Raw genomic sequence first — 14,545 nt, 5'->3', positions numbered from 1 at the left:
ATAAAACCTGGTTCAAAATTGACAATTTCGATGTTGCTATAAATAGTGCCTATTTTAAGTAAGGAGCAGGGTGATAGCTATGTAGACCAAAAATATTCCATAGGTTACGCGGTCCTTTATATATCCTCACTCAGTTTCTAGGCGGTTCGCAGTTTTCGCTTTCTAGGGCAATGTATTGAGAAATTGATCGCATAAGCATACAAAGCGATCGAAATGAGGTAAAACCCGATAGGTATGCAACACACCTAACATGCCGGTAACGCAGCTACGATCTTAACTGACCCACGCTAATAAGGAAACTACCATAGGCTACAATTACTTGTGGTAGTTTTACAGTTCTAGGTATGAGTGCGTAAATTTCCATTGGTGACTGCGGGCAGTGTACTGTGCGTTACGTCACAATGCGAAAAAATTGGTCCAACTAAAACATTCATATTTCTTTTCGTACTACAAGAATATGTAATAAAAAATGGGGGTTCCTATTTTTAAAAAAACGCAGTTGATATCCGTTTGACCTATGGCAGCGCCATCTAGCGGGCCAACCATAGCGCCGTCTGGTTTCCCCCTTCAAGCTAGACATGTTTCGTTCTTTGTAGTTTTTTCGTTTGACGCTTATTTCGGGAGAATTTGGCCCCATCACTATGAATGGACCACCCTGTATCTGTATTTGAAAACGCATGCCTACACCAGTTTCTTTGGCGCTTCGGTGTAGAATACAGCAATTGGAACCCTAATTGTGACGTCTACTGACAAAACACTTTCACGATTTTTTTTTACGATTATATCTTATATAAGACAGATGGTGAGTGTGATGCTGTTATGTTCCTTAAGCCTGGCAAACCGCCGTCCACCGTCTCCTCCTACCGTCCCATCAGCCTTACCTCGGTCTTCAGCAAGGTCCTGGAATCTATCCTCACCCGACGCATCCACCAGCATCTCCGCCAGCACCGCCTCCTTCCCGTTACCCAGTGTGGCTTTCGGCCGACCTTCTCTTCCGACGACCTTCTCCTTCACCTCACTCATCTCCTTTCCGAACAGCTTAATTCCCGTCGCTCCGCAATCTTCCTCTCCCTGGACCTCGAACGTGCATATGACCGCGTATGGCATTCCGGTCTCCTCTTCAAGCTCCAAACCTTCGCCCTTCCCATTAACTACGTCCGTCTGATCGGCTCCTTTCTCTCCCGCCGTCCTTCCTATGTCACCATCCATAACACAGATTCCTACACCTTTTTCCCCTCTGCCGGTGTGCCCCAAGGCTCCGTCCTCTCCCCCCTTCTGTACCTTTTGTACACGGCGAACATGCCGCCGCCGTCACCCCCCGTCCACCTTCTCCAGTTCGCCGATGACACCGCCTTCCTTGCCCTTGCCCCCACCCTACAGTGCTCCCAACACCTTTTCCAATCCCATATTGACCGGTTCACCGCTTGGTGCAACCAGTGGTTGCTCAAGGTCAATCCCTCCAAAACCCAGGCGATCATTGTAGGCAAAACCACCCCTTCCTTCCGCCTCCTTGATTTCTACATCACCATCTATGGCCGTCCTATCGCCCTCACTCCCACCCTTAAGTACCTTGGCGTCACCCTCGACCGTCGCCTCTCCTGAACTCCCCACCTCCGGACAATCCAGGCCAAGGCACGCTCCCGACTCAGTCTCCTCAAGCTCCTCTCCGGCCGTACGTGGAGTCTGGACCCCTCCACCATCCTCCACACCTATAAATCCCTCATCCGCCCTATCCTTTGTTATGCCCATCCGGCTTGGATCTCCGCCCCCCCTACCTTTTATAAATCCCTCCAAATCCTTGAACGCCATGCTCTCCGCCTTGCCTATCGCATCCGTCTCCCCTCCCCTACGTGGATCCTGTACAATCTCATCCCCTTCCCCCACCTCCTCCTTTTCCTTGAAAGGCTACGGATCCTGTACACCTCCCGTAAACTCGATCCTCCTCACGCGCTCATCTCCCTGATCCTCTCTCACCCCCGCCCGCTGCTGCGCCTGTATTCCCACGTCCCACCCGGTCTCCATCTCTCCACCCTCCTTACCCTCTCCCAAGGTGGCTTCCGCCAGCTCCCCCTCCCTGATGATGTCCTCCTCCCCTCCATCTACCCCTCCTATCAACTTTGACCCTGCCCCACCCCCCACTTCCGGTGTCCTTTCCTTTAGGCACCCTCCCTCCCTTCTCTTCCCTTCTCTTTCCTCTTCCCCCGTCCCCTCCCTCCCCCCTCTTCCCCCGGGCTTCCTCTCCCCCTTCCGCCCTCCCGCCCTCTCTCCCCTGCCCGTGGCATCTCTGCTCTCCCCTCTCGCTCTCCAACTCCCCTTCCTCCTCCTCCTCTCTTGGCAGGTCCCCGGACTCGCACACGCATAGTGAACATTCGCGCGCCGGAGGTCATCGCCATTAGTGTCTCGTGTGTGTGCCTTCGTTTGTGTTTAATGTTTGTTCGCCGAAACGCCGCCACTGTTCACGTGTACCATCGCCATCATCCTTGTTTTGTGCGCCGTGTCGACTAGTGTCAGTGTTGTTTTCTCGTCAGACGTGAACGGCTCCGTGTTTTTTGTTTTTTGGTGTCTACATTGTTTTGCCCGCCATTTTTGATTGTATTCTCTGTGTCCCCTCTATTTATTACTTATTGTAAATCTCAAGGCTGAAGAGCGGCGTACTCAGCTGCTGACAGCCCGCCTTGTGTAAGGTGATAAAAATTACAATAAAGAAAAAAAAATGTGATGCTGTTGCGTGACGCGGCGCTCTCTTCCGTGGCCGGCAGGGTGGCGATGCGATCTGGGCGCCGGGGTGGCCGCTGACGCTGGGCGAGCGACTGGTGCTGCACCTGGGCGACGTGGAGGCGCTGCGGCTGCGGCTGGGCCGCGCCGACTGCTACTGCTGCGTGCGGCCGGCGGAGCGCGCGGGCGCCGTGGAGGCGGCGCTGGTGTGGCGCGGGGGCGGCGGCGGGGGCGGCGGCGGGGCGGCGCCGCCCGTCGGCTCGCCCATGGAGCTGCCGGCGCAGCTGCGCTCGCTGCTCGCGTCCGCGGAGCGCGCGCTCGCTCCCGACCGCCTGCCGCTCGAGGCGGCGCTCTTCCCGTGCAAGGCGGGCGGCGCCTGCGGCTGCGGCTGCGGCGCCCGCCAGCGCCGGCCCAGCGTGCCGGTGCGCGACTCCGCCATGCAGACGTGCCCGCTCTTCGAGGTCGCCGGCTCGCTGCCGCACATCGACAGCGACGACGACGACGACGTCGCAGCTCCACCTGTCGAGGCAGCCGCGCCGCCCCTGCAGCCACCGGCGCACGAGGACCGTAAGTACCCCACGTATCTCCTGCCTCACGAGGTCTAACTAAATTCTCTTCACAGCCTTTGATGACTTGGAGATCAAGACAGTTAAGCCTAGCACAGGAACTCATCACCGGAAACGTGCCGTTTCTCCGTTATACGAGGGCAGTTCAATAAGTAATGCAACACATTTCTTTTCTGAAACAGGGGTTGTTTTATTCAGCATTGAAATACACCAGGTTATTCCCCAATCTTTCAGCTACACAACACTATTTTTCAACGTAATCTCCATTCAGTGCTACGGCCTTACGCCACCTTGAAATGAGGGCCTGTATGCCTGCACGGTACCATTCCACTGGTCGATGTCGGAGCCAACGTCGTACTGCATCAATAACTTCTTCATCATCCGCGTAGTGCCTCCCACGGATTGCGTCCTTCATTGGGCCAAACATATGGAAATCCGACGGTGCGAGTTCGGGGCTGTAGGGTGCATGAGGAAGAGCAGTCCACTGAAGTTTTGTGAGCTCCTCTCGGGTGTGAAGACTTGTGTGAGGTCTTGCGTTGTCATGAAGAAGGAGAAGTTCGTTCAGATTTTTGTGCCTACGAACACGCTGAAGTCGTTTCTTCAATTTCTGAAGAGTAGCACAATACACTTCAGAGTTGATCGTTTGACAATGGGGAAGGACATCGAACAGAATAACCCCTTCAGCGTCCCAGAAGACTTTACCGGCTGAGGGTATGGCTTTAAACTTTTTCTTGGTAGGGGAGTGGGTGTGGCGCCACTCCATTGATTGCCGTTTTGTTTCAGGTTCGAAGTGATGAACCCATGTTTCATCGCCTGTAACAATCTTTGACAAGAAATTGTCACCCTCAGCCACATGACGAGCAAGCAATTCCGCACAGATGGTTCTCCTTTGCTCTTTATGGTGTTCGGTTAGACAACGAGGGACCCAGCGGGAACAAACCTTTGAATATCCCAACTGGTGAACAATTGTGACAGCACTACCAACAGAGATGTCAAGTTGAGCACTGAGTTGTTTGATGGTGATCCGTCGATCATCTCGAACGAGTGTGTTCGCACGCTCCGCCATTGCAGGAGTCACAGCTGTGCACGGCCGGCCCGCACGCGGGAGATCAGACAGTCTTGCTTGACCTTGCGGCGATGATGACACACGCTTTGCCCAACGACTCACCGTGTTTTTGTCCACTGCCAGATCACCGTAGACATTCTGCAAGCGCCTATGAATATCTGAGATGCCCTGGTTTTCCGCCAAAAGAAACTCGATCACTGCCCGTTGTTTGCAACGCACATCCGTTACAGACGCCATTTTAACAGCTCCGGACAGCGCTGCCACCTGTCGGAAGTCAATGAAACTATACGAGACGAAGCGGGAATGTTTGAAAATATTCCACAAGAAATTTCCGGTTTTTTCAACCAAAATTGGCCGAGAAAAAAAAATGTGTTGCATTACTTATTGAACTCCCCTCGTACATATAATACCGCAACACACGTTGCTCTCGGACACCTGTCGTTTGGGTCACATACAAGTAGGGCACAACGTGGCGACCACTGAATTCCACCCAAATAAGGGATCTCCGGACCGTGCTCCAGTACACAGGATTACGAATTACTAGTCCTGCAGTACCCGCCATAAGCATAACCCACGCCAGTCGGTCTCCCTCGGATGCCACAGGAGTCTCGAAATTCAAGAATTTCATGTGACCTTAGAAGTAGTAATGTGCAGGTGCAAGTCGGGAGAATGTGCGGACCACCACGACGTATCCACTGTTGCCTAAATCTTTGGTCCAGATGACCTCTGGCTGTACGTGAAAACTGAAGTGGTGCGACTCGAACCACATCTTTTAATGGACATATAGTGGCACTTCTTCTAAGAGCCCATGCAGCGCTCGTTCAATGAACCACGACTAAGCGGCACCCGTGAGATGTGGCGGAAGAAGGTGTGGCCATGTACACGTCCATCCAGCAACCCTGCTGAAATTTTCGGACCGTTACGTCCTGAAACCCATGGAGACGGCGCAGTGGCTAGCACACTGGACTCGCATTCGGGAGGACGACGGTTCAATCCCGCGTCCGGCCATCCTGATTTAGGTTTTCCGTGATTTCCCTAAATCACTCCAGGCAAATGCCGGGATGGTTCCTTTGAAAGGGCACGGCCGACTTCCTTCTCCGTCCTTCCCTAATCCGATGAGACCGATGACCTCGCTGTTTGGTCTCTTCCCCCAAACCAACCAACCAACCAACCATGGAGACGCGCACATGCAGGTGTTCATCGCTCCATAGATGACTGTTGGGCGATTTGAGAATACCTTCCCTGGTCAACTGGGCTTTATCCGTGATAAAGATCCGTCGTCGATAGTCGGGCTCGTCTACAGGGCGGCGCAAGAACTACCTGCAGAAATGGACCCGTGACGCAAAATCCTATGGCTGCACTGCCTATTCCTACTCGGGCGGTACGGGTGTAACTGCTGCTCAAGCAGAACACGTCAAACAGTTTGGTGATCCGCATTCAGACTACCTGCTATGTTTCTGGTACGTGTCGTCGCTTCCTCTTCCACTGCCTGGAGTACAGCATCTTCAGATTCTGGTGTTCATACGAGGCGTCCAATCGAGGACTGTCACAAACATGTTCAATTACAGCGTGCTGAAGTTTCGAGCGCCCTATTTGAACATTGTGCCGATTAACCGTTCCTCATACTTCAAAGTTAGCCTCATCTGAGAATAAAATATCTATCCAGGAAGCTGGCATTCATCATAATAGGCTGCAGCATATCGAAAGCAAATTATTGTTGGCATGGTTTGTCGTTCTGCGTCAGATATTACAGAATTCGAACTTTGTAAGAATACAAAGGAAAACACTGTTGTGATAGACCACAAAATGTTGCTCGGAGTACCTTAGGTTGCCTAGGACCCTGCGGAAGTGAAAGACGTGGGCTTGTGGGCTACTGGGAAACGCTTATCTGATATCCTCCACTGTCTCTGCAAAACCCAAGGACATTCATCGCCAGAATGTTACAGAACACTACTCGTTCCCAGCAACTTACGATACGATATCCTCCACTGTATCTTCCGAAACAGACGTTCACAGCCATAATGATTCAGAACACTTCTAGTTCCCAGAAACTTACGGTACGATTCCTTAATTGTTTTCACTTCAAGTCAGTGACGTCTACAACAATTTCTTTGGGCGGCAGTCGGCGATTTTACTTCTGGAAACCACGGTACCGCATGCGCGCACTTATTTGGAGTCGCCATTTTCATTTCATGTTATCGTCCTGCAGTCTGGCGGCAGTAGTTGCAGCATCTGGCCCGTAAATACACTCCTGGAAATTGAAATAAGAACACCGTGAATTCATTGTCCCAGGAAGGGGAAACTTTATTGACACATTCCTTGGGTCAGATACATCACATTATCACACTGACAGAACCACAGGCACATAGACACAGTCAACAGAGCATGCACAATGTCGGCACTAGTACAGTGTATATCCACCTTTCGCAGCAATGCAGGCTGCTATTCTCCCATGGAGACGATCGTAGAGATGCTGGATGTAGTCCTGTGGAACGGCTTGCCATGCCATTTCCACCTGGCGCCTCAGTTGGACCAGCGTTCGTGCTGGACGTGCAGACCGCGTGAGACGACGCTTCATCCAGTCCCAAACATGCTCAATGGGGGACAGATCCGGAGATCTTGCTGGCCAGGGTAGTTGACTTACACCTTCTAGAGCACGTTGGGTGGCACGGGATACATGCGGACGTGCATTGTCCTGTTGGAACAGCAAGTTCCCTTGCCGGTCTAGGAATGGTAGAACGATGGGTTCGATGACGGTTTGGATGTACCGTGCACTATTCAGTGTCCCCTCGACGACCACCAGTGGTGTACGGCCAGTGTAGGAGATCGCTCCCCACACCATGATGCCGGGTGTTGGCCCTGTGTGCCTCGGTCGTATGCAGTCCTGATTGTGGCGCTCACCTACACGGCGCCAAACACGCATACGACCATCATTGGCACCAAGGCAGAAGCGACTCTCATCGCTGAAGATGACACGTCTCGTTTCGTCCCTCCATTCACGCCTGTCGCGACACCACTGGAGGCGGGCTGCACGATGTTGGGGCGTGAGCGGAAGACGGCCTAACGGTGTGCGGGATCGTAGCCCAGCTTCATGGAGGCGGTTGCGAATGGTCCTCGCCGATACCCCAGGAGCAACAATGTCCCTAATTTGCTGGGAAGTGGCGGTGCGGTCCGCTACGGCACTGCGTAGGATCCTACGGTCTTGGCGTGCATCCGTGCGTCGCTGCGGTCCGGTCCGAGGTCGACGGGCACGAGCAACTTCCACCGACCACTGGCGACAACATCGATGTACTGTGGAGACCTCACGCCCCACGTGTTAAGCAATTCGGCGGTACGTCCACCCGGCCTCCCGCATGCCCACTATACGCCCTCGCTCAAAGTCCGCCAACTGCACATACGGTTCACGTCCACGCTGTCGCGGCATGCTACCAGTGTTAAAGACTGCGATGGAGCTCCGTATGCCACGGCAAACTGGCTGACACTGACGGCGGCGGTGCACAAATGCTGCGCAGCTAGCGCCATTCGACGGCCAACACCGCGGTTCCTGGTGTGTCCTCTGTGCCGTGCGTGTGATCATTGCTTGTACAGCCCTCTCGCAGTGTCCAGAGCAAGTATGGTGGGTCTGACACACCGGTGTCAATGTGTTCTTTTTTCCATTTCCAGGAGTGTAAATACCCTTTCAGATGTTCTAGGATATGGTCCAATTTCATTATCGTACCTACTGTAGATTTTTTCCCTCGGCCTTTGAAATGTGGGAGGTTTGGAAGGCTGTATAATGGCTATGTGGACCACTGTGGATCCTTTTGTGTACCCAATGGCACCCCGTCCCATCAGGAAGGTACCGGGCCCGTATGAAGATCACGAATGCAGACTGGCAACGTTCGCTGTTTCTCATGTGTGACAGTACAAACATTGTCCCACTGTCCCAGCCTTGCTGCAAACAAGATCGTTTCTTGACAAGTATCTGACCTAGGTGTAAAATGTCCTAGAGTATATTTGCCCTCTCGGGCTCTAGTCGCGTATTACCATTGAGATCCTACATGGAATTAAGTATGGCCCTCCTGAACCTATCAGTTCCACATGCGCTTCGCAGTCGAGGGATGTTGATCAGCGCGAGCAACAACACCGGATGTGCCAGAAATGTTATGACAAACTTCGAGAGCCTGTAGAAGGTGTCTTCAGGAACCAATCGAGGATCGAACCCGTGTCCAGTAACGTCATTCAATAACGCTACAGAGCATCGAACTTACAGGGGCTATTGCCTGCCACTAAGCTACCCCTTCAGCTGCAAACGTGACTTTGTACGATGACGTACTGTAGGCAAAATGTCTCGCAGTGTCGTTTGTTATCCAGTGATCATGACTGATTGGCGCGATCGCCAGTGAAGAAGATGGAGCTAGCTACTTTTGAAACGTCCCCTTTGAACAATTCTACATGACTGTCCTTAAACTGATACACAATATTTTTTTTAGCGCAACGCAATCTGACTTTCAAAAATCCTACAAAAGAATGGCCCTGACTAACATTAAACTATACCTTTCACAAATCACTTACCTCACAAAAATCTTCGCTACTCAAGCTACTGCAATACAGCGAGCGCCACTACTGCCAGCTAAATAAAAGATTCAAACTACTGAAGGCACTGACTACTGATAGGGATAGTTAGCAAATGAAAGATATTAATAGAGAACAAACAATGTATTTACCTTGATATCATCATGTATAAATATAGCAGTTCATGACAAATTACAAATCTCCGCCATCTCTCTCCCCACATCCACCACTGCTGGCGGCTCACCTCCAACTGCGCAACGCTATGCGCTGTTCACATCCAGCTGCCGCTGCCCAACACTACAATGGCAGACAACAATGCAAACTAACGACAGACTGCACACAGCACAGCCAGTGATTTTCATATTGAGCGCTACGTAACGTTGCCAATAAGAAAACATAAACAGCCTACTTACACTTTGTAGACATCCCTAGTCTCCTTTGAATGCAATGCTCTGGTGCCCCAGTGAATGACTGATTCAGAAATGGGTTTCCATCTGCAGTTTATTTTTCTTCTGGAGCCCTCTGAAACCTCCAATGGTTTTGGGTATACAGGAAAAAAATAAACAACAGATGGAGTCCCAGGCCCAAGACCGTCATGCACCAAGGTAACAGAGCATTGCATTCAAAGGAGAGAAGGGCTATCTAGGCAGCAGCCATCTTCATTTTCTCCACTTGCGATTGCGGCAGTCAGTCGCAATCGCTGAACAAGAAGCAACATTGTGAGACGTTCCACTAACTGTCTGCCAGCTTGCAAAGCCACATTTGCTGCAGAAGGGGTGGCCTAGCGACCCGGTAGCTCCGTTGGTCGTGTTTCCAGACACGGGTTGCTATCCTCAATTTTCTTCTAAAGACACCTTCTGGAACCTCTCGAAATTCGTCGCATCATTTCTGGGACAACCCGTATAGCAGAACGATATAACGCACTCTCAATAGCCTTGCTGGATTAGCCGAGCGGTCTAGGGCGCTGCAGTCATGGACTGTGTGGCTGGCCCTGGTGGAGGTTCGAGTCCTCCCTCGGGCATGGGTGTGTGTGTTCGTCCTTCGGATAATTTAGGTTAAGTAGTGTGTAAGCTTAGGGACTGATGACCTTAGCAGTTAAGTCCCATAAGATTTCGCACACACGCTCTCAATAGCCCACAATCCTGCTGCCGAATTCCAACACGCGATGGTGGACATTCCTTCTTACACAAGGCATAACCTTCACACTAACAAACAACTTTCAAATCCAATTTCCGTAGAAGAAACCAGCCGCTTAATCTTTCCTCATATAAAGAATATATATAGGACGTTGCTGCTACTTTATTTGTGCTGTTGCGTTATTCATATTCCTGTTCAAACATGCAGTATACTTCATCCCCACTTTGTCGTTTGTTGCGTGCCGCCTACACGGTTTCGCAGTTTTAGCGGTTAGCAATGTAAATCAGTTGCCATATGACAGCGAACGAGTTGAACTGCTCTGGCCGGCGCCTTGGCGGTGCCGGCTCTGCCTGCGTCGCCATCTGTGCTGCGCAAAGCTTTGTACCTGCAGTTTCCAAGCAGGAAACTTCGGGACGCGAAAATTACTCCTATTTCAAGATAAAAACATATCTTTTACCGTAACTGACATTAAGAAATACTTCTAGACGATATGGGCATCTATATCATCCTTGAATTTCAGATTTTGTACGTGAATTTGTAGAAGCTAGGCGCTTTAAAGCGATTTTCTATGGCAGTGCAGAGAGAGTTGAGCGCCTTGGTTGCTTCTTGCAGACAATACCTGTCATGGCAACGTTGGACCTTAACGTCGGTTTGGTAGTTGGTTCAGATGGCTCTAATCACTCTGGGACTTAACATCTGAGGTCATCAGCCCCCTAGACTTAAACCTAACTAACCTAAGGACATCACACACATCCATGCCCGAGGCAGGATCAGAACCTGCGACCGTAGCAGCAGCGCGGTTCCGGACTGAAGCGCCTAGAACCGCTCGTCCACAGCGGCCGGCCCTATTTGCTAGTTCTACCTGCTAATCGGAATCTACATTATTTATTTCATAAAGATAGGGAAATGCCATTTCCTTTAATCGCTCGAAAGTCTCTCATGTGTGTAATGCATATCATTTAGTATCTTTTACAACGCCTGAAAATGTTATTATACATGCAGTATAGTGAGACAGCTAACGATTTCGGTACGTCTTGTAGAAGGACCAACACGCTGACGTCCCATCAGACAATGTCCGCTGCTTCATCTGTATCCAGAGAGGCAGCCTCTTCCACACTGTCGACACGATCTTCTTCAAACGCACCACTGGCTGCTGCTTTTGTAGACTTTTGATTGAAACTTATTCATTTCACCCGTTTGAACGTATTTTCTTCCATCAACGGGAAATTGTACTAAAACTGTGCTCACATCAATCTGAACATTACATTGCAAGCATTAAGTAGAACATAGTGCGTGACGGCCCAATCTTCTGCAGAATTTGGTTTACAGCGTTACCACCACGGGGACGTAGAAAACAAAAGAGAAAAGTACGGTCAGTGAAACTTAATTCCAAAGCAGGTTTGTTTCACCCTATGGGGTCTATCGACAAGACTCACATTATTCAACCTCCTCCTGCAACATCAGATGTAACATGTTAACTTCTGGACATTGCGCTTCTTCTACGTATGAAGTATGCCTTAGATTAGCTTCGTCAGATGTGCTTCCTTCCAGGTGACTGTGAAGTGTGTTACTAAGCGCGTACTGGACGAAGACATTCGCCGTGGTGGCTGAAGAGGCTAGCTGAATCGTTTCAAATCGAAAGCTATCCACTAGTAGCGATAGTTTTCCGGGTTCTGCAAACGTAGCTAATCTTCGTTAGGATACAGCACTGAGTTTAGAGAAGGGATGGAGAAAACTATCGGTTCAAACCGATACGGGTATTTTAGTGATGTTTAACCGGGATTTTTCGATATTTGGTTTCGGTTAATATCAATCACCAGCACCAGCAGTGCTAAAATTTTCGTTTTTTTTTAAAAAAACTTTTTTAAAAGAGTAATTTTTATTCGTAAGATTAGCCTTGAGTTTAAATAATGCTTTATTATAGAAAATAGGGAAAGCTTTAAGTGCTATTTTATAAACAGGGCAGACAGAAACGAACAACGAATACGTGACATAAGGACTGGTTCAAAATGGTTCAAATGGCTCTGAGGACTATGGGACTCAACTTCTGAGGTCATCAGTCCCCTAGAACTTAGAACTAGTTAAACCTAACTATCCTAAGGACATCACACACATCCATGCCCGAGGCAGGATTCGAACCTGTGACCGTAGTGGTCTCGCGGTTCCAGACTGTAGCGCCTAGAACCGCTCGGCCACTTCGGCCGGCCTAAGGACTGGTGCAGCATTGCTGAGACAGTAATGTTCCTAGCACCGTGTGTCGTGACGTGCACTGCGGAAGAGTTGCCCCCACCTGATTTAAATGGTAGTTCCTTGCTGTCGCCGGAGATCCACTGTATTGCAGAATGGCACCAATCATAATATGGAAATACTTTTACGAAGTGACGTAGCATTGAAGTATAGTGCGTCAATTACTTTAAAAGAGTAAGAATTTGTCTGCGGGTCTCTATGAAGTAATAAAAGAGGAAGGAAATTGTGGTAATATTGATGAATTAAAAATTTAAAAACAGTTCGTTCATAGTGTACAATAAAAATAGAAAGTAGTTGATCTGCTACCTGTATCCGCATAATATGCCTTTATTTGCTTGTGGCCCTTGAAAACGGTCAGATTAAAACGAAAGAAAGAATTCTTCAGTGGCAGTTTTCACCCCTCAGCAGTGACTGTTCGTAATGCCTCGGCAGTGGTACGATCACCGATTAAGAACGTGATTTTTAACAGAGTTTCAAAAAATTAGAATGAATAGGAGAATACCGGTGATTTTTTGATGCGTTCAACCGCTTATCACGTTTCTAGAAACGCAGGGAGCAGTGTGCGGACAAAGTTTTGTTTTATTCGCCTATTTAATTTAATATTTTGATTGTAGGTATTTTGAAACTGAGAGAGTCAAAAATTTTCCATCTTCGTTCGATTTCTACCACTACTACAGAAAACTGAAATAAAACACCGAAAATCGGTTATATGAACAGTTTTAACAGGCAGGTTCGTGTGGCGTGGGGAAAAAGAAAACGATACAACCGAAAAGCTGTTCTTCCAGCGGTAACCGCCGCGTGGTTTGAGGTGCCATGTCACGGATTGCGCTGTCCCTCCCTAAAGAGGTTAGAGTCCTCCCTCGGGCACGGGTGTGTGTGTGCGTGTTGTTCTTAGCATGAGTTAGTTTAATTAGTATGTAAGTCTAGGGACCGATGACCTCAGCAGCTTGGTCCCTTAGGAATCCAAACACATTTGAACATTTTCAGCGGTAGCTGCCTGTCTTTGTACACGAAATACAACCTAAAGTACGGGTTAACGTCTCGTCACTTTTTTTTTAATAGCTGCAGAAGCAAGATAGAGAAAAGACAACGCAGAATAGCAACAACGATACCAATTTCTACAAAAATGGTTCAAATGGCTCTGAGCACTATGGGACTCAACATCTGAGGCCATCAGTACCCTAGAACTTAGAACTACTTAAACCTAACTAACCTAAGGACATGACACACATCCATGCCCGAGGCAGGATTCGAACCTGCGACATTAGCGGTCGCGCGGTCCCGGACTGAAGCGCCTAGAACCGCTCGGCCACACCGGCCGGCCCAGTTTCTACAGTTGGTAATGATTGATAACGGCCGAAAACCATCGTTCCGAAGTCCTGCACCGTCTTGTGTCTTGTATGGTGCCTGCTGCTCCCATGAGCCACAGCGCCTAGCGTCCCGGCGGAGGGGCGCTTTCTACACGTTGGCCGTTGCCTTGGAGTGCTGGGCTCGGCTCGCGTACTCCTTAATTCAGCCAGCCAGTGGTGTTGGCTGCCTTAAGCGGCGCGACCGTAGCTACGAGCAGCATGACTCACAACAGACAGAGGTGGGGGTTGGGTTGGCCACGGCCCCCTGGTAAAGGCAGGAGGCAGCACCACCAGACTTCGCCCACTGCCCACTGTCCACTGTCCGCCACTCTTTACGTTTCGCTGCCGCCGCCTCCCACGCCGGCCGCTGCTCTGATTACGGTGCACACACGAGCGCTAAGGTGCTGAGCTGTTGTAGGCAGCGGCTGAGCGCGAATATACTGGGTGTACATAAAGTTCGGAAACACTTTCAGTTATTTATTGCACAAGAACGAAACGTCATTTTGAAGAGAAACCCTGAAAGTTTTTTTTTTCATGTTTACCGCCACAGAGTAGTTTGGTAATTTGCCGATAGTCAGCGCTAGTCGCTAACATGGCGAGTGTAGGTGCGGAGCGAGCTTTCTGTGTGTTGGAGTTCGACAAAAACCTACGTAACGAATTTGTTGTGCCAGTGGTAAATGACCTTCCTCGTTGGTGGCTTCTTACCGTGCTTCGTTCTAAATATCGAACAGCTATAGCACACTTTTGTCGAACTCCCAACACACAGAAAGCTCGCTCCACACCTGAACTCGCCATGTTTGCGACTAGCGCTGACTATCGGCAAATTACCAAACTACGCTGTGGCGGTATACCGGCCGGTGTGGCCGAGCGGTTCTGGGCGCTTCAATCTGGAACCGCGTGACGGCTAAGGT

The 14,545-nt window shown here is 50.0% G+C and overlaps 1 protein-coding gene across 1 annotated transcript in view; it reads left to right on the top strand.

Annotated features, from left to right (window-relative positions):
- Window positions 1–14,545, top strand: part of LOC124795590 (puratrophin-1-like) — a 1,203,525-nt gene that overhangs the window by 465,052 nt on the left and 723,928 nt on the right. The window contains exon 3 of the mRNA XM_047259662.1: window positions 2,760–3,282. Coding sequence (XP_047115618.1) covers window positions 2,760–3,282 — 523 coding nt within the window. The remainder of the gene's footprint in view (window positions 1–2,759; window positions 3,283–14,545) is intronic.

The sequence above is a fragment of the Schistocerca piceifrons genome, chromosome 4, assembly GCF_021461385.2.
Source record: "Schistocerca piceifrons isolate TAMUIC-IGC-003096 chromosome 4, iqSchPice1.1, whole genome shotgun sequence".
NCBI classification, from domain to species: Eukaryota; Metazoa; Arthropoda; class Insecta; order Orthoptera; family Acrididae; genus Schistocerca; species Schistocerca piceifrons.
Note: the sequence above shows the minus strand (reverse complement) of the source record. Positions and strands in the feature narration are given on the sequence as shown.